General features: G+C 37.0%; 1 protein-coding gene across 1 annotated transcript in view; it reads left to right on the top strand.

The window, feature by feature from the left end:
- Window positions 1-21,241, top strand: part of AKAP6 (A kinase (PRKA) anchor protein 6) — a 520,177-nt gene that overhangs the window by 456,944 nt on the left and 41,992 nt on the right. The window contains exon 13 of the mRNA XM_011999517.1: window positions 1,345-1,560. Coding sequence (XP_011854907.1) covers window positions 1,345-1,560 — 216 coding nt within the window. The remainder of the gene's footprint in view (window positions 1-1,344; window positions 1,561-21,241) is intronic.

Below are 21,241 nucleotides of genomic sequence, written 5' to 3'. Positions count from 1 at the left end.
GGATAAGTTCAAGAAACATAACTGAAACTGCTGCACTGGTATAAATTGAATAATAAAATTTCTAGTCATATTTTGCCATAAATAGAGGTTTGGGAATTTGTCATTCTCTTTATTTAAAATTCAGAAATATTAAAGGTACAGAGTTCTCTCATTACAGAAATAATAGAATTCCAGCCATTACTGAGTTAGGGTCATTTAAATGGCTATAGCATGCATTGTATCAATAAGTGGAACATCTGTATGAAATGTCCACCTGCTGATCTAATACCCCCACTCCATGCACATTTCAGCGTACCACACTTAATCATTTTAAGATTTCTTCTAATGAAGCCTTATCTAGATTAACATTTTAAGCACAAATACTTTCAGGCATTAAAACTCTCACACTAAATGAAATTGCATTGTCTTGTTTACCCTTGTTGATTAATAAGCAATCTGTTAACTGTTAGAACAGTCCAATTGTGGCAGTAGAAAGAGATTAGTAATTCAGTGATGTTTGTGGATATAATCATCATTTCTCCTGAAGGCTGTGAATTAGAATATCACTTACATACTATCCGTAGGCAAAGAAAGGATATAATATTTTTAGACATGTGTACCCACTATTTTGCTTGAATCATTCAGTTTACGGTCACTGCAGCAATACAAATGCTTCTGGGGGCAAAATGGTATTTTGATGCATGCATGTCCTTCTTAAATTGTGTGAATGTCTATTAAAAGAAACACGGCAACCAACAAATAGTGCAGTAATAATCCAGTATCTTAATTTTCGCTTTCAGAACATTATTGCTCTGTTAATCAAGCTTCGGAAGAGGAATATTTCTTATCTTTTTTTTTCAGATAATAGATTTTATATATAAAAATTCTTTGCAATCTTATTTAACTTGTTCTCAGCCAGTAGAAAACTGAACTTTTTGCCTCCAAAGAATGTAGGAGTAAATTTGGAAAAATTCTGTTTCTTTTCAGAGGATTTTTGTATCTTTTGTGTTTCCTTTGACCTTATGTCATAGCATTTCAATCTGTTTGGCATTCATCTGACCTAAGTGATTCATTTCATCAGACTGGAAATTGTTAATTACTCAGGTGTCAAGGGGGACCCTACATTTCAGAGGGATAAATCAGTGAAAAAGTGTGGAGGAATGGGATGCAGCTAAATTCTTTAGCATATTGGGCTTCTGTAGAAGGCCTCCATTCTAAAAGAGACATCAGAGCTCTTCTTATTGTCCTATTGTTGGTAGCTGAGTGTATCACTACAATTTGAAATTATGATGGAAGAAGGTGTTTCATGTTTTAGGGAACTTTGCCGTATAAACACTTATAGATTGGTTGCTCTCTATGTTGCAGTCCCTCTGTCGTGAAATCAAGCAACGACGTCGAGGAGTTGCCTCCATTCTGCGACTATGCCAGCATCTTTTGGATGACCGGGAGACTTGCAATCTGAATGCAGACCACCAGCCCATGCAGCTGATCATTGTAAATCTTGAAAGAAGGTGGGAAGCCATTGTCATGCAAGCCGTCCAGTGGCAAACACGTCTACAAAAGAAGATGGGAAAGGAATCTGTGAGTGATGGTTTTTTTTAAGCATCATGGTCTCTCATTTTCTCAGACAAAAAATAATTCTTTCAGGCTTGGAAACTGTGTTCATCTTATAAACGGTTTTACTAACAAAGTGGTTTTGCCCTCTTACAAGTGGTTTTAAGTAACTAAAGCTAGTAGTTTTACTACTAACTAGCTGTCCACTAAATGAAACTCCATTTGTTGTAACACTGACATTTATTTGCCTTGCTAAAATGCTTTTAGTGTATCTCATTGTCTTTTTGAAAAAAATCACATGGAGGTTTTGCTTAACCTTACCAACCTAAGCCATTAATTCTTTCAATCATTCCTTCACTAACAATATTCATTAATCATACAATAACCCATGAATATTTTGCTAGAAAGTAGCTTAGTACTGTCAGAGCATATGGAGCAATGTGTACGCTCTGCAGATAGTACAATGAAATAAAGTATATTGTTTACCTTTCCCTGACATGACATAACATCATCTATTTGTACACTAATCTCCTAGTGTTCCTGCTTAGAGCTTCTTCTGATAGTTTCATTGCTGAGAATTGGCAAGTTTCCTCTTAGAGTTTTAATGCAGTGCTCAAAGTGGTGAGTAGAGATTCCTTTTAAGGATTTTCCAAATTGAGTACGGGTTTAAGCTGTTGCTAGATGAAGGAAATAGATATAACTAGAAGTTGTATGATTGTAATATACAATGCATATTTGTCCAGAGAGCCTTCATATCCTTTAAGAAAGGATTTATCGATAAAAAGATTGCATACTCCAAATGACCTTGAGGTCAGTGTCTATTAGTTGAAGGCCCAACTCCCATGTTTGACTTATATAAATGGAATACATACATACATACATATATACATAGAATGGGAAGTTTTCCTTATATGTTTATATTTTTCAGTTCTGTAACTTTGGAATGTTCAGGATCCAAAATTGAAAAATCAAATGTAAAAATCATGCTGCTGAAAAATTCTTTCCTCCTATGAATTCTGATTTTAACGAAGCCTTAATATCTGCTCTCTGATGTGTTTGGCACTTGGGACTGGGAACAGAAGGGACAATGAATCAGCAAGCCATCTAATTCTTTTTGTATCTGTAGATATATTGAGTCTAGGGGGTGATTTTATCCTCAATAGTTCTGTTTAATTGTTTTAAGCTGAACTGTTAAATTTCTTAAGACTTCCAAGTTATTACTAGTAATCAGAGTCAACATAATTAGATGTCTTTTCTTGAAATGACCTGTTTATTGTAAAGCTATTTAGCTGGCATATTTTTTGTTTGTTTTGAGAGTGTTTGGAGGGGCAGATGAGATTATTGTTATTACTTTCTATACTTTTAAGCCTGTAATAGTGGTAGTGGCCATAAGATATATGCAAAAATCAACTGCAGCAGGAAAAGTTGTGAAATTTTGGAAGCATTCAGGAGTCATGCTTTGGAGGAGTCAAAGTTGCATTTCTTTGAGGATTTATTTTAAATCGTATGATCAGGGGTTCTAGAGCAGTTCTCTGCAGACTACATGTAGACATTTTTATCCTATTTCTTTTTTTTTTTTTTTTAAGGATGGGATCTTGCTCTGTTTCCCAGACTGGGGTACACTGGCCTGATCATAGCTCACTGCAGCCTCAAACTCCTGGGCTCAAGTATCCCCCCACCTCAGCCTCTCAAGTAGCTAGGACTACAGGCATGTGCCACCATACCTGCCTAATTTTTATTTTACTTTTTGTAGAGACATGGTCTCACTATGTTGCCCAGGCTGGTCTCAAATTCTTGGCGATCCTCCCACCTTGGCCTCCCAATGTGCTGGGATTGCAGATGTAAGTCACTGCACTCAGCCTTTTATCCTACTTCTATGGTAAAGGCTAGCTTTAGCTTTGAGGAAACCCTGGCTGCTTCTTAAAGGTTCAAACTACTACATACAGGCAGATTCAAATTGCAAACAGAGAAAGGTGTTTCCTTTTGTTTACGTTGACTGCTGAATGTGTAGACTGGAAAAATGAAGGTAGCAAATAAGGTCCTCTCTGCTGAAAAAAAGTTGAAAATCACTGTTGGAAAAGGAATGAAGAGAGTGAACTAATGCCGGCAAATACTGTAAGCACAGGGTACATCATTCAGTGGGAGATATTTCTCTGCTTCTTTTCTCTGTTGGTTGAGTGAAGAGTCCAAGTAGCTTTGAAGTTGCCAATGTGGGAGGCTGCCTTTGCAGATAATCAGAAACCTCTAAGTTGGCTCTTCAGTTATCATATGTCCCCATTCCCATTTCATCCTTGCTTGTGCATTGGGACTTTCACTTCTTGATATGGTTGGTCTGTGTCTCCAACCAAATCTCATCTTGAATTGTAGCTCCCATAATTCCCAGGTGTTATAGGAGGGACCCAGTGGGAGATAATTGAATCATGGAGGTGGTTTCCCCCATACTGTTCTTGTGATAGTGAATAAGTCTCATGAAATCTGATGGTTCTATAAGGGGAAACCCCTTTCACTTGGTTGTCATTCTCTCTTGTCTGCTGCCATGTAAGATGTGCCTTTTGCCTTCCACCATGATTGTGAGGCCTCCCCAGCCACATGGAACTGTGAGTTCATTAAACCTCTTTTTCTCTATAAATTACTCAGTCTTGGATATGTCTTTATCAGCAGTGTGAAAACAGACTAATACACTGCTGTATTCCTCCAGGGCCTGGGAAATACTTGGACATAGTAGGTCTACAAATAAGTATTTGCTGAATGAATGAGTACATGTGTTCATTTAATAAATTTTGTTTCATTCTGGCATTTGATTTGGAGTTACTGTATATTCTAAATTTTTACATTTTTTCACAAAGTAGCTGAGTGTTATGTTTCTATAAGAACACCAAGAAGATGATCTTTAATCTGTCTTGTTTAATAAGGCTTCCCCAGACTCCCAGACCTGTTTCCTAAACTCAAGGAGACTGTCAGTCTCTGAGTGGAGTCTAAGGAGGCTAAAGTGGCTAACATTGCTACAGGGCCGAATGCCAGAGAGGAAAGGACTACACAGACTAGGCACACCGGAGATATACAGAGGGATGTTCTCAAGTACTCAGCAGAAGGAACCACCTAAAAGGATTAGAGGGAACAGTCCCTGGAGCTTGCACAGAGCTAGAAATGGTTCCCTTTTCCCTCACTTGTAGTAGAAACCCTCATCATTCACAAGGCATGTGAATAGGGTACCAAGAAAGGTTTTTGCCTTAGTAATGGGGCAGACTTAGACTAAGTGCTGCTGTGGTCTTACCCAAAAAAACTTAAAAGCAAGACCTGAAAGGACCAAACTGTTTCAAAGTAATTTTACTATACTCCCAGGACAAAGCTCAAGAATATTTATAGGAATACAAATATCCAGCATACAACAAGATAAAATTTATAAAATTTGTAGTGTCTGACATCCAGTCTAAACCTACCAGGAATGGAAAGAAGCAGGAATAGTCAGCTGATGAGGAGAAGAATATTAATCAATATAAACTGATCCAGAAATGTCACAGAGTATAGAATTGGTAGACAAAAACATTAAAAGTTATTATACCCACATTCCATATGTTCAAGCTGCTGGAAAATATATTGATCATATTAAGTAGAGACATTAAAAAAATCTCTACCTGAAATCACATTATAAAAAGGAAAGCTATCATTACTGAGATGAAAAATACACTGGATGAGATTAACAGCCAATTAGACATCACAGAAGAAATAATTTGTAAACCTGAAAACATAGCAATAAAAATTGTGCAAAATGAAGCAGAAAGAAAAAAAGACAAAACAAAATAAAAACAGAGCATCAGTGATTTCTGAGGTATCTTCAAGCAGCCTAATTGAAGATTAGAATTAGAATCCCATAATAAAAGGAAGGTGGAAGCTGGGTGCTGTTGCTCACATATGTAATTCCAGCACTTCGGTAGGCTGAAGTGGGAGGATTCCTTGAGGCCAGGAGTTCAATGACAACCTGGGCAACATAGCGAGACCACGTTTCTACAAAACAATACAAAAAGTAGGCAGGCATGAAGACACATGCTTGCAGTCCCAGCTACTTGGGAAGCTGAGGCAGGAGGATCACTTGAGCCTGAGAGGTTGTGGCTGCAGTGAGCTGTGTTTGTGCCAGTGCACTCCAGCCTGGATGACAGAGTCAGACCCTGTCTCAGAAAAATAAAAATAGAAAGATAGTGGAACAAAATAACCTAGAATTATATATACAGAGAAAATATCATTCAAAAAGGAAGATAAAATAGTTTTCATTCATTAAAACCTGAAAATATTCATTACCCATGGACCTGTACCACAAGAAATGTGAAAGAGAGTCCTTCAACCAAATGGAAAATTCTATCAGATGGAAACCTGGAGAGGCACAAGAGAATGAAGAAGACTGAGAGTAACTGTGTGGGTTACTGTGAAATATTTTTTGTATTATTTAAATCTCTAAGTGGTAATAGGCTGCTTAAATCAAGTTAATAACAGCTTATTGTCTATTTATAACATATGTAGAAGTCAAATGTATGACAACAATATCACAATGGCCAGGAAGCAAGAAATGGAACTATGTGGTTTTTATTCTATGGGAGGTAGTATAATATCATTAAAGTTTTTTTTGAAAAGGGGATTAAAGAAAAAAATAGACATGTGATAAGATAAAATATATGCTTTTGGGTTTTTGTTTGTTTGTATTTTTAGATATGGGGTCTTACTCTGTTGCTCAGGCTGCAGTGCAGTGGCACGATCATGGCTCACTGTAGCCTTGACCTCCGACCTGCCTGAGCCTCCAAGTAGCTGAGAATACAGGAGCATGCCAGTATACCCAGCTAATTTTTCTTTTTCTGTAGAGATGGGATCTCGCTATGTTGCCCAGGCTGGTCTCAAACTTGTGGCCTCAAGCAGTCCTCCCACCTTGGCCTCCCAAAGTGCTGAGATTATAGGCATGAGTCATCATGCCTAGCTTATAACTCTTTAAAAACGTAACAAAAAGCTATAATTAATAGGCCAACAGAGGAAATGAATAGAATCATTTAAAAAAAATAAAAGAAAAAGGGAATAAAAAATAGATACAATAAATAGAAGAATAGCAAGATGGAAGACTTAAAACAACTGCATAAATAATCCTGTTAAATGGGAATGGACTAAAAGCCCCAATTAAAAGGCAACAATTATCAGATTGGGTTTATAAAGCTCTGCTAAGTTACATGTTGCCTATGAGAAACTCAATTTAGGCCAGATATGGTGACTCACACCTGTAATTTCAGCACTTTGGGAGGCTGAGGCAGCAGGATCACTTAACCCCAGGAGTTTGAGACCAGCCTGGGCAACGTGGTGAAACCCCGTCGCTACAAAAAAATAAAAATAAAAAATTAGCCGGGCATGGTGGCAGTGCACCTGTGGTCTCAGCTACCCACTACTCAGGAGGCTGAGGTGGGAGGATCACTTGCGCCCAGGAGGTTGGGCTACCATGAACAGTGTTTGTGTCCCTGTACCCCAGCCTGGGCAACAGAGTGAGACTCTGTCTCAGCGCCAAAAAAAAAAAAAAAAAAGGAAACCCACTTTAAACATAAAGATATAATAAAGCAAAGAGATGGAAAAATATATATTAAGCTAACACAAACAGAGTTGGAGTGGCTGTGTTAATAGTAAACAATGTAGATTTCAGAGCAAAGAATATTACAAATTATAAAGAAGTGCATTCTTAATGATTAGATGCCAATTAATCAAGAGGACATAACATTACTAAATGTTTATGCTCTAAAACAGAGCTTTAAAATACATAAAGCAGAAATTGATACAACTGTGAGGAGACAAAAAAAAAAACCAGACCATTTTGGGCAGAGATTCTAATACTTTTTCTTAATAGCTGATAGAGCAGAAAAGTCAGTAAAGATGTAAAAGACTTGGAATGATGGAATTATACTATAAAGCAATTTAATTGGCACTTAAAACACTCTATCCAAGGCTTTTATCAAAAGGACAATGAATAACAATTGTTGGTGAGGTGAGGGTGTAGAAAAAAGGGAACCTTTGTCCACTGTTGGTAGGAATGTAGATTGGTGTAGCCTCTGTGGGAAACAGTTTGGAGGTTCCTAAGGAAAGTGAAAATAGAACTACTATATGACCCAGAAATCTGTCTTGTGGGTCTATACCCAAGAGAAATGAAATCGCTGCCTCATAAGGATGTCTTTACTCACATGCTCATTGCATCATTATTTATCATAGCCAAGATACGGGAACAACTGAAGTGTCCATTAGATGAATGGAAAAATAAATTGAAAAAAAATATATATATATATAGATACATGCTTATACACATACATACACACAATGTAATATTTGGCCTTAAAAAAAAAAGGAGATCCTGCTATTGGTGAAAACATGGATGAAACTGGAGGACATTACACGAAGTGAAATAAACCGGACACGGAAAGAAAAACATTACATGATCTCACTTATATATGGAATCCAAAAAGAAAAAAATGAAAGAAACAGAGAATCTAAAGGTACCAGAAATCAGGTACAAGGGAAATGGGATGATGTAGGTCAAAAGGTATGTAGTTGGAGTTATGGTCCGATTAAAAAATCTAGAGATCTAATGTACAATCTGAGATGATGGATATGTAAATTGGCTTGAATATAGAAGTCACTTCACTACATATATGAAAACATCATGTTGTACACAATATATACATGTAAAAATCAGTCATGCCATCCAGCAGCAGCAGAATATACATTCAATTGCACACCTAACATCTACTAAAACTCTCTTCTGAGCCACAAAACAAGTCTTAAATTTAAAAGAATTCAGCTAGGTGCAGTGGCTCATGCCTGTAAGCCCAGCACTTTGGGAGGCTAAAGCAGGAGGATGGCTTGAGCCTGAGACTAGCCTGAGCAATATATCAAGACTCCATATCTATTATTTTTTAATTAAAATAAGTCATATCATACAAAGTATGTTATTTGACTATAATAGAATTAGCTTAGAAATAAGTAATAGCAATATATTTGGAAAATCCTCAAATACGTGGAAGCTGAATAACACACTTATATACAACTCATGGGCCAAAGAAGAAATGAAAAGGAAATTAGAAAGTATTTTTAACTGAATAGTAACAAAATATTAAAATCTGTGGGTTGCCACCAAAACAATGATCTTAGTTTTCACCTTATGAAACTGGAAAAAGAAGACCAAATTAAACCCAAAGTAAATGGGAGAAAGAAAAGAATAAAATTAGAGCAGAAATCAGTGAAATAGAAGACAGAAAAAGTAATAAAGAAAAAAATCAATGAAATGAAAAGCTGGGGTTATTTTTGAGAAGACTAATGAAATTGATAAACCTCTAGCCAGACTGATTGGGAGAAAAAAGAGAAGAAATAAATTATCAGTATCAGGAATAAGAGACAGACATCACTACAGCTTCTACTAATAGTAAAAGAAGACTATCAGCCAAGATCACGCCATTGCACTCCAGCCTGAGCAACAAGAGTGAAACTTAGTCTCAAAAAAACAAAAAACAAACAAAAAAAAGGAGAGGTATGAAGATAATTTTATGAATAATCTTTTATCTACTAAATACACTGAGTCATTAGTTTAAAACCTCCCTAGAAAGAAAATTTTCAGACCTAGTTGGTTTCATACGTGAATTCTACCAAACATTTAAAGAATAAATAATATTAATTTTATGCAAAGTTGTCCAGAAATTGAAAACGAAAGAATATTTTTCATTCTCATTCCTTGGGCAAGCATTACCCAGATGTCAAAAAGGCAATACAAGAAAACTGCTGGATGATATCCCTTATGAATGTCAATAAAAAGATTCTTAACAAAATTTTATCAAATCAAAAAGTATATAAAATGGAAACTACATCATGATATTGTGAGGTTTAGCCTAGAAATACAGAGTAGTTTAATACTTGAAAAAAATCGATGTAATTCATCATATTTGCACACTAAGAGAGGAAAACCATTTGATTATCTCAATGCCGAAAAAGCATTTGCCAAAATCCAGTATCCCTCTCGATAAAAGGTTTCCTCAGAAACCTAAGGAAACAATGTCCAGGTGTGGTGGCTCAAGCCTGTAATCCCAACACTTTGGGAGGCCGAGGTGGGTGGATCACTTGAGGCCAGGAGTTTGAGACCAGCCTGGCCAACATGACGAAACCCCATCTCTACTAAAAATAGAAAAACTTAGCTGAGCATGGTGGTGCGCACCTGTAATCCCAGCTACTCGGGCGACTGAGGCAGGAGAATTGCTTCAACCTGGGAGGTGGAGGTTGCAGTGAGCCGAGATCATGCCACTGTGTTCCAGTCTGGGTGACAGAGAGCAACTCTGTATCAATAAAAGGAAGGAAAGGAAGGAAGGAAGGGAGGGAGGGAGAGAGGAAGGGAAAGAAAAAGAAAGGAAGAAAGGAAGAAAAGACCTAAGGAAAAACTTAATAAAGGGGATCCACAGCTAATCAACAGTTAACATCATACTCAATAGTAAAAAATAGAATACTTCTCCTCTAAGATCAGGAATAAGGCAAAGATGTACAATTTCACTGTTTCTATTCAAAATTGTATTGGAAGTTGTAGCCCGATCAATAAAGCAAGAAAAAGAATTTAAGACATACCATTTGGCAATTAAGAAGTAAAATTATTTTTACTCAGAGATTCCATCACCATCTATGTAGAAACTGCTACAGAACTACAAAAAGATACTAAAACGAATAAGGGAACTTAACAAGGTTATAGGATATAAAATCAATATATAAATGTCAATTATATTCTAGATACTATTGATAAATAATCATAAATTGAAATTTTTAAACATTCAATTTATAATATTAATAGTACATGAAATGCTTAGGGATGTATCTAGCGATAGATACGGAAGAACTGTATGCACACAGCTACAAAATACTGCTGAGAGAAATTATTAACAAATAATAACTAAATCAATAATAGACTATACTGAATTCATGGATCAGAGGACACAATATTAAGTATCAAATCTCCCAAAATTTATCTATAGAATTAATGTAATCCCAATGAAAATCTCAGTGGTTTTTTTTTTTTTTTTGGTAAAAATTTGTAAGCTGATTCTAAAATTCATTCGGAAATGCAAAGGACATAGAATACCCAAAGCAACTTTGAGAAAGATGAGTTAAATTGGAGGATTTATACCTCCTGATATCAAGAGTTATAATAAAGCTACAGTAGTCAAGAAAGTACGGCATTGCTGTCAAGGTCAACAAATACATCAATGGAACAGAATAAATATTTCAGAAATAGAGCTACACATAAATGGTCAATTGATTTTTAACAAAAGTACAAAGGCAATTCAATGGAGAAAGGATAATCTTTCAACAAATAATCCTGGAACAATTGAATTTCCATATGCACAGACATAGATTGATCTATATAATGTACCATATAAAAATTAGCCAAAATAAGTAATTGACCCAAATGTAAAATGTAGAAAATTTTAGAAAAAAAAAATCATAGCGTGAAATCTTTGTGATCGCTGGAGCAATTACAAAGGGTAATGAGAAATCTTTTGAAAGTGATAGAAATATTCATGATCTTGTTAGTAGTCATCATTTTGTATGTGTATTCTTATATCAAAACATAAAATTGTACACTGTAATATGTATAATTTATTTAAATTATACCTCAATAAAACTGTTTAAAAAAAAACACATATTCAGAATTTTAGTTACAAAGGAGTTGGTAGATTACCCTGAAGCCTGGCAGTGAGTATCACTGTCTTGGAATAAGTAAATGAAAATGGGCATTTCTTTTCTGAAGAACCAAACAATACTAATAACAGCTAACATATTGCACTTGATATATATCAGGCAATGTTAAGTCCTTTAAAGTTCTTAATAACCATATAATTTACGTGCCATTATCCTCTATTTTACAGAAGAAAAAAAATTAAGGCAAAGAAAATTTCAGCAGCTTTTCCCGAGTTACCACCTGGTTTGTAACTCATTTGAGGTTTGAATCTGGGAGTTCTGGCTTCAGAGTCAGTGTCCTGAATCAACATCCTAAACTGCCTCTCTAGGACAAAGCCTTCTTTAATGATAAGAATGGTACATATGCAGTCACTTTTAAATCAAGTAAATGAACAAGACTTTTATAAATACAAATTAAGTGACTTAGATTTGGAAATTAGGTGATTCTATTTTCAATATATTTTGGGAAGTTATGGATCAAATTTTCTTATCACATGTGACATATGGAGAAGTTTTAATTGTCAAAAATTATATCTAAATGGACTATGAAAAGCAATAATTTCTTATGAGAACTTTAAGAAAAAGGAGTAAGCAAGCACTTTCCCTTTTAAAGTGCTAGAGAAAATAGAGAAGAGAATTTGGGCTGCTGTGTGAATTGGCTGACCACTGATAGTTCACTGACACTTATTTAAGCATTTCCTCGAAGTACATGGGACTTTCTTATTAAATTCACACATGCCTTACAGAAACTCATGACATTTGTGGAATTTGTAGTAAGAAGGACAGTTTTCCAGCAGTGATTTGTATATACCACAAATCAAATTTCTCTTCTCAAATGCCATCTTAACAAACTTCTCTACTGAACAGGTTCAGTCTAGTATACACAATTTCCTCAGGGGAATCTGCATAATTGCTATCACAAGAGGGTGTTAGACGTTGTGAGGAGACATGTTTCTCAGTTTTTAATTTTTTTCCATATTAGTTTTATTTGTCTAATTTACTGCTGAAGATCCCTCTAAAAAGCCATGTGGCATATCTTAAGTGTCACTCACCAAGAGAGTCGGGCTGTTGTATTACTTGCTAACAGCATTGAACATGTACTGTTTCTCAGTTGCTGTGTTACCACTTTTAATACATTGTGTTATTTAATCTTCATAACAACTGAAGATGAAGAAACTAAATTTTTGGTAGATTAAATAAATTATACAAAGTGATATAGCCAGCAGGTAGAGAAAGATGTGGATGCAGGCACATCAGACTCCAAGATGTAAAGTTCTTTTAGCTCTTAAAGGGTTTATTGATAACGATTTCTTGCCTTTCTTCCCACTAAGACTACTTTGGTTGTTTAGCATATCTGTGTTAATGATTTATATTGTTATTCTTTTTATTGGAGACTGCCTGGAATTCCTTTTTGAATTGAATACAAGAAGAATCATATAAATGATTGATAGCACAGTAATTTTCGTTAATATACTATTTTCATTAGTCAGTTCTAAGGACTTTTGCATGACATATTAAAGATCTGCAGACTCAAGTTAGACTGGATTGAATTAGAGAACAGCATTTGGAAATAAATCCAATGCTTCCCTCCATACTTGTTCGTTGGCTCTTTTTTCTCTATTACATGTCCTTCCAATGAAAATTGGCTCTTACATAAAGAGTTGGATTCATCAGAAGAAATACATGAATAGAGTTAACTATTGGTATTATTTGGAAAAATTTCAAACCCAAGAATGAGAAATAACTAAATAAAGAAAGTAAATCTTGAGAGGGAAAACATTTCTTTTAAGTAATTGAAGTTAAAAATTAAATTTTGAATTGAGAAAGTTTAAATAATTAAATGATAAGTTACAGTTTAGATCTTTTTTATTTTTTATTATTTTTTGTTGTTGTTGTTGAGACAGAGTCTTGCTCTGTCGCCCAGGCTGGAGTGCAGTGGCACAATCTCGCCTCACTGCAAGCTCCGCCTCCCAGGTTCACGCCATTCTCCTTCCTCAGCCTCTAGAGTAGATGGGACTACAGGCGCCTGCCAACACGCCCGGCTAATGTTTTGTATTTGTTAGTAGAGACGGAGTTTCACCATGTTAGCCAGGATGGTCTCAATCTCCTGACCTCGTGATCCGCCTGCCTCGGCCTCCCAGAGTGATGGGATTACATTTGGGAGCCACAGCGCCCAGCCTACAGTTTAGATTTTTAATATGTATTTTTATGAATGAAATACTTTGGATAATGGCATCATATATGATCATTCAATGTTTTTTACTTTTAAAATATTATCAAAAGTAATAGAATGAGTCCTATGTAAAACTCTCTTGAGTTTCCTGTTGGCAATTTTCTTGAATCCAAAGACAAAATTGAAGGGAAAAATGATCTGACAGTTAATATATGTGTGAATCTTAGTTGGACAAGTACTTGCAAAGTGTTGTAAATATAAGGCTCTTTGAGTGTTGGTTGAAAATAGTATGGGATTTTGCCATAAATATCCTTGCTCTGCCAGTCTTTGAAAGATCTTTGTACAGCACAACTTCTTTCTCTCACAACTTTCCCAGTTCAGATTCTTACATCATCTGCACCATATAAATGAATGCTATACTTATTTGGAGACAGTCAAACCAACCAAGACATAAACTAATAAGTAAAAGGACACAAATTTCTCTTTAGTTTTCAGAAATATGAGAATGTGATTTAAAAAAATAACTGGTGAAGACACAGGTATCATTCTCAGAAAATCAAAATGTTTTGACAAAGTGTTGTATTACATTTATTGATGATGTCCCCAAGTAATGTCCAATTCAATCCTCGATTTTTTAAGAAAATGTTCTGGGGTCATTTCTAACAACTGAGGATGCCACTGCCCTTGGGTGGGTGCATCTGGGGAGACAGTAACAATGCATGAAACAACCCTGTATGCAGACAGATTTTTCCACAAATGCCAGCAGCGTCCCCATTGAAAAACACTTTGCTCTGTAACCATTTTGGTGCACTCTTACTTTCATGTTCATGCTGAGGACAGATCTCTGATAATATATATCTGTAAAGTACTCAATACAGCTCTACTTAGCCCTCTGAGGGACCCAAACCTTTATCTTAAGAGCAAGAAAAATTTACCTTTCCTATCGGTTTCCTTACCTCTCTAACTCTCATATAAGGCTTCTGAATGGTCCTATCACTGTTTTCTGATTTCAGACAAGTAGTTATCAGTAGCAAGTAAATTATTCTTGCTTTTCAAGTAAATGTTTTAAACAGAAATAATTTGGATTCCTTTGAAATATTTTTATTTCAATGAGTATGTTTTTGAATCCTTTGTGAATTTAGGGTTTTAAGTTTTTATTCTTTGTACAAATGTATTTTTTTCTTTTGCCCTGGCACTCCAGAACTCCAGCATTGAAAACAGAACGTTGTGTCCAGAGAAACCTTACACATTTATTGGCCCCAAAAGTACATAACACATCTAGCCACATAATTGAAAATAATAAGGCCACGATAAATGGGATGGCCCCAGGGTAAAACACCCAAAGGATTCAATTGGTGTCACTTCGCATCAATGTCCATGCATCATGGTAATTGAGGTAACATAACCAATTACCACATTTTAATTAGAGTTCTAAGAACTCGAGGAAATTTGCAATGATCAGACAGCTCACTTTACAAAAGAAAAGAAAGAAACAATGAAAGGAAGGGGAGGAACCCCACAATTTTTCTGCCTCTCAATCTTATTATTTGGTGATGCATATATTAAGATAAATAGCATTCTTATCCTAATCTGACTAATGATTTCAGAAATTTATGACCAAAGAAATTCTCTAGATTGTGACCTTGGCTTATAATTTCATTTCCCATCTAGGTGTACCTCAACATTGTAAGTTGGGGATTCATTCTAAGTTTTTAAGTCAGTGTCTGAACACAGTGACACATTATTAAATACTTACTTATCTGGGTTTGGTTGCAGAACAAAAATAGATCTAGATTTCACCCCCCAAAAAATTAAAAGCAAACAGAATTACTACATTTAGAAAATAATTTTGACTTGTGGCAATTATTTTTATAAGGCTGGAGTTTAAGTGAAAAACCTCCTGTAAAATTTTAGTGCTGCTACATAATCAAGTAATTATGTAATTACTTGTACTTAATTACTTACAAGAGAGATCGCTGTTAAAAAAAAAAGTCTTTATACATGTCAAAAACAGCTCTCTTCTTTAGAGTATTTCTAGATAAGCTTCAAATACCAAAAAGCTCTTTTAAAGTAATCTCCAATAAATTTATTTTTCTTTCATAAATCCCTTACCATTTTTTTCAAATATATGAAAGTATATTACATAGAGATCTACATGCCCTCCCTCCTGTTTCCACTTATTACAGCCAAAAACAAACCTGTCATTCCAAATCCTTGGGAGGCTGAAACAGGAGGACTGCTTGAGCCTACGAGTTCAAGGATACAATGAGCTGTGATTATACCACTTCATTCTAGCCTGGGCAACAGAGTGAGACCCCATCTCAAAAAAGAAGGTGGGAAGGAAGAAATAATTTTTGAATTACACATGAAGGGTGTGATATTAAATATAAGAATATAAGACATGTATCCTTAATGTGACAGTTTCCAGTAGACAGAGTAGATTTTCAAGAAAGCTGGGAATTTTCTTGAGTATTAGAATATGGTGATTAAGAGCTGGGGCCAGACTCTCTCTCACTTAGTAGCTGTGTGATCATGGCAAATTATTTAACTTCTGTGTGCCTCAGTTTCTTCATCTGTAAGATAGAGATAACAATGATAAACTATAAAAACCCTAGAAGGGAAAGTCAAGATGGCCAATTAGAAGCATTTGTGGTCTGTGGCCTGTGAAACTCACAGAAAGGAATGAAAAGGGGCAAGGGAATTCAGCACCTTCAACTTATATATCCAGGATCTCACATTGGAACTAACTAAGCAAACAACTCAACCCATGCAGAATGAAGAAAAGCAGGGGGTGAGGGCAACAGCCCACCTGGGAGTGGCACAGAGCCAAAGGAACCCCCACCCTCAGCCAAGGGAAGCAGTGAGTGAGTGTGCAACCCCACCCAGGAAACCATGCTTCTCCCATGAATCTTTGCAACTGGCAAATCAGGAGATCCCCTTGTGAGCCCACACTACCAGGTCTTTGGGTCCAAGACACAGAGCTGTGTGGAGTCTCAGCAGAGCGGCCACTCAGGCACAAATAGAGACCCAGGAGTTTTACAATTCTGGCCCTGGCATCCCTGGCAAGGCAGGAAATCCATCCATACATATCCCTAGGAAGGATGCTGAATTCAGGGAGCCAAGCAGTGTCATTCTGCGGACCCCACTTCCACAGCACCTCACAAGTTAAGACCTACTAGCTTGGAATTTCAGTCAGCCAACAACAATGGGCTGGAGTCTGACTGAGACAGGACCAAGTTCCTGTGGGGAGGGGCAGCCACCATCTATGTGGTTCAGTAGACTCAGCCATTCCAGCCTGCCGCCTTTGGAGAAAACAAACCATATGAACAAGGAAGGGTCCTCTACAGTGCAGCACAGCTGCCTTGTCAGATCATGGCCAGACTGCTTCTTTAAGCAGAACCTCAATCCGTTCCTCCTCACTGGGTGAGCTCTCCCTGTAGAGGCTTTGGCCACTCCAGCAAGGGTTCTACAGACAGAGCTCTGATCTCTCCCTGGGATGGAGCTCCTGTGCGTAGGGGCAGCTGCCATCTCTGCAGTTCAGTTGACTCAGCCATTCCAGCCTGCCAGCTTTGGAGAATACAAACTGTCTGGACGAGGAAGGGTCTCTCCGAATGCAACACACCTGCTCTACCAAACAGCAGCCAGATTGCTTCTTTAAGTAGATCCCTGATCCCATTCCTCCTCTCTGGGTGAGACCCCAACAGGGATCTCCAGCCACCTTCTACAGGTGTGTTTGGGCCGGCAACAGGTCAGGACCCTACTGGAACGGAGCTTCCAGAGGAAGGAGCTGGCTGTCATCTTTGCCGTTCCACAGACTTCACTGGTGATACCTCCAGGTACAGGAAAAGACGAGCCAACTAGGGCCTGGAGTAGACCCCCAGCAAACCACAGCAGCCCTGTGCTAGAGTGGCCTGACCATTAAAAGAAAAACGAACAGAAAACAACAATATCAACAATAAGACCCCACAAAAACCCCATTCAAAGGTTAGTATCCTCAAAGATCGAAGGTAGATAAACCCACAAAATGAGAATTGATGCAAAAATACTGAAAACTCAAAAAGCCAGAGTGCCTCTTCTCCATATGACTGCAGCACCTCTCCAGCAAGGGCACAGAACTGGGCTGAGGCTGAGATGGTTGAATTGACAGAAGTAGGCTTCAGGAGGTGGGTAATAATGAACTGAGCTACAGAAGCATGTTGTAACCCAATGCAAAGAAGCTAAGAATCGTGACAAAACAGTATAGGAGCTGAAAGCCTGAAAAGCCAGTTTAGAGAGGAACATAACTGACCTAATGGAGCTGAAAAACACAACATGATAACTTCACAATGCAATCACAAGTATCAATAGCAGAATAGACCAAGTGGAGGAAGGAATCTCATAGCTTGAAGACTATCTTTCTGAAATAATACAGGCAGACAAGAATAGAGAGAAAAGGAATGAACAAAACCTCGGAGAAATATGAGATTATGTAAAGAGACTGAATCTATAACTGATTGGGGTACCTGAAAGAGGCAGGGAGAATGGAACCAAGTTGGAGAACATGCTACAGGCTATCATCCAGCAGAACTTCCCCAACCTAGCAAGGCAGGTCAACATTCAAATTCAGGAAATGCAGAGAACCCCAGTGAGATATTCCATGAGAAGATCAACCCCAAAACACATAATCATCAGATTCTCCAAGATCAAAATGAGGGAAAAAATGTTAAGGGCAGCCAGAGAGAAAAGCCAGGTCACTTACAAAGGAAACCCATCAGACTAACAGTAGACCTCTCAGCAGAAACCCTACAAGTCAAAAGAGATTGGGGGCTAATATTCAACATTATTAAAGGAAATAATTTTCTTTTCTTAATTAATTTATTTATTATACTTTAAGTTCTGGGATACATGTGCAGAACATGCAGGTTTATTACGTAGGTACACATGTGCCGTGGTGGTTTGCTGCAGCCATCAACCTGTCATCTAGGTTTTAAGCCCCTCATACATTAGGTATTTGTCCTAATGCTCTCCATCCCCTTGCCCCCAACTCCCTGACAGACCCTGTTGTGTGATGTTCCCCTCCCTGTGTCCATGTGTTCTCATTGTTCAACTTCCACTTGTGAGTGAGAACATGTGGTTTTTGGTTTCCTGTTCTTGTGTTAGTCTGCTGAGAATGATGGTTTCCACCTTCATCCATGTCCCTGCAAAGGACATGAACTCATTCTTTTTTATGGCTGCATAGTTCCATGGTGTACATGTGCCACATTTTCTTTATCCAGTCTATCATTGATGGGCATTTGAGTTGGTTCCAAGTCTTTGCCATTGTGAATAGTGCTGCAATAAACATTAAACATATGTGTGCTTGTGTCTTTATAGCAGCGTGATTTATAATCCTTTGGGTATACACCCAGTAATGGGATTGCTGGGTCAAATGGTATTTCTGGTTCTAGATCCTTGAAGAATCACCACACTGTCTTCCACAATGGGTTGAACTAATTTACACTCCCACCAACAGTGTAAAAGCATTCCTATTTCTCCAGAGCCTCTCCAGCATCTATTGTTTCCTGACTTTTTAATGATCACCATTATAACAGGCATGAGATTGTATCTCACTGTGGTTTTGATTTGCATTTCTCTAATGACCAGTGATGATGAGCTTTTTTTCATATGTTTGTTGGCTGCATAAATGTCTTCTTTCGAGAAGTGCCTGTTCATATCTTTCATCCACTTTTTGATGGGGTTGTTTGGTTTTTTCTTGTAAATTTGTTGAAGTTCCTTGTAGATTCTGGATATTAGCCCTATTAGTCAGATACATATATTGCAAAAATTTTCTGCCATTCTGTAGGTTGCCTGTTCACTCTGATGATAATTTCTTTTGCTGTGCAGAAGCTCTTTAGTTTAATTAGACCCCATTTGTCAATTTTGGCGTTTGTTGTAATTGCTTTTGGTGTTTTAGTTATGAAGTCTTTGCCCATGCCTATGTCCTGAATGGTATTCCCTAGGTTTTCTTCTAGGATTTTTATGGTGTTTGGTTTTATGTTTAAATCTTTAGTCCATCTTGAATTAATTTTTGTATAAGATGTAAGGAATGGGTCCAATTTCAGTTTTCTGCACATGGCTAGCCAGATTTCCCAGCACCATTTATTATATAGGGGATCCTTTCCCCATTGCTTCTTTTTGTCAGGTTTGTTCAAGATCAGATGGTTTTAGATGTGTGGTGTTATTTTGAGGTCTCTGTTCCATTGTATTTGTCTATATATCTGTTTTGGTACCAGTACCATGCTGTTTTGGTAACTTTAGCCTTGTAGTATAGTTTGAAGTCAGGTAGCATGATGCCTCTAGCTTTGTTCTTTTTGCTTAGGATTGTCTGAACTCTAAGGACTCTTTTTTGGTTCTATATGAAATTTAAAGTAGTTTTTTCTAGTTCTGTGAAGAAATTCAATGGTATCTTCATGGGAATAGCATTGAATCTGTAAATTACTTTGGGCAGTATGGCCATTTTCGTGATACTGATTCTTCCTATCCATGAGCATGGAATGTTTTTCCATTTGTTTATGTCCTCTCTTATTTCCTTGAGCAGTGGTTTGTAATTCACCTTGAAGAGGTCCTTCACGTCCCTTATTAGTTACATTCCTAGGTATTTTATTTTCTTTGTAGCAATTGTGAATGGGAGTTCACTCATGATTTGACTCTCTTTGTCTATTATTGGTGTATAGGAATGCTTGTGATTTTTGCACACTGATTTTATATCCTGAGACTGCTGAAGTTGCTTATCAGCTTAAGCAGATTTTGGGCTGAGATGATGGGGTTTTCTAAATGTACAATCATGTCATCTGCAAACAGAGGTAATTTGACTTCCTCTCTTACTATTTGAATATCCTTTATTTCTTTCTCTTGCCTGATTGCCCTGGCCATAATTTCCAATATTTTGTTGAATAGGAGTGGTGAGAGAAGGCACCCTTGTCTTGTGCTGGTTTTCAAATGGAATGCTTCTAACTTTTGCCCATTCAATATGATTTTGGCTATGGGTTTGTCATAAATAGTTATTATTTTGAGATATGTTTCATCAATACCTAGTTTATTGAGTATTTTTAGCATGAAGTAGTGTTGAATTTTATCGAAGGCCTTTTCTGCATCTATTGAGATAATCATGTGACTTAATAAAATAATTTTCAACCCAGAATTTAATATCTGGCCAAACTAAGCTTCATAAGCAAAGAAGAAATAAAATCTTTTCAGATGAGCAAATGCTGAGGGAATTCATCACCACCAGGCCTGCCTTACAAAAGATCTTGAAGGAAGCGCTAAATATGGAAAGGAAAAAATGTTACTAGCCATTACTACTAGCCATTACTGAAGTACACAGACCAGTGACACTATGAAGCAACCACATAAACAAGTCCACAAAATAACCAGATAACATCATGATGAAAGGATCAAATTCACACATAACAAATACTAATCTTAAATGTAAATGGACTAAATGCCCCAATTAAAAGACAGAATGCAAGCTGGATAAGGAGTCAAGACCCGTCAGTATGCTGTCTTCAAGAGACCCATCTCACATGCAGAGACACACATAGGCTCAAAATAAAGGGATAGAGGAAAATTTACCAAGCAAATGGAAAACAGAAAAAAGCAGGGGTTACAATCCCAGTTTCTGACAAAACAGAGTTTAAACTGACAAAGATTTAAAAAGACAAAGAAGGGCATTATATAATGGTAAAGGGCCCAATTCAATTTTAAAAAGCTAACTGGCCAGGCGCGGTGGCTCAAGCTTGTAATCCCAGCACTTTGGGAGGCCGAGATGGGTGGATCACGAGGTCAGGAGAT

This window comes from Mandrillus leucophaeus, unplaced genomic scaffold, assembly GCF_000951045.1.
Source record: "Mandrillus leucophaeus isolate KB7577 unplaced genomic scaffold, Mleu.le_1.0 Scaffold596, whole genome shotgun sequence".
Lineage (NCBI taxonomy): Eukaryota > Metazoa > Chordata > Mammalia > Primates > Cercopithecidae > Mandrillus > Mandrillus leucophaeus.
This window is presented reverse-complemented; position numbering and strand designations above follow the sequence as displayed.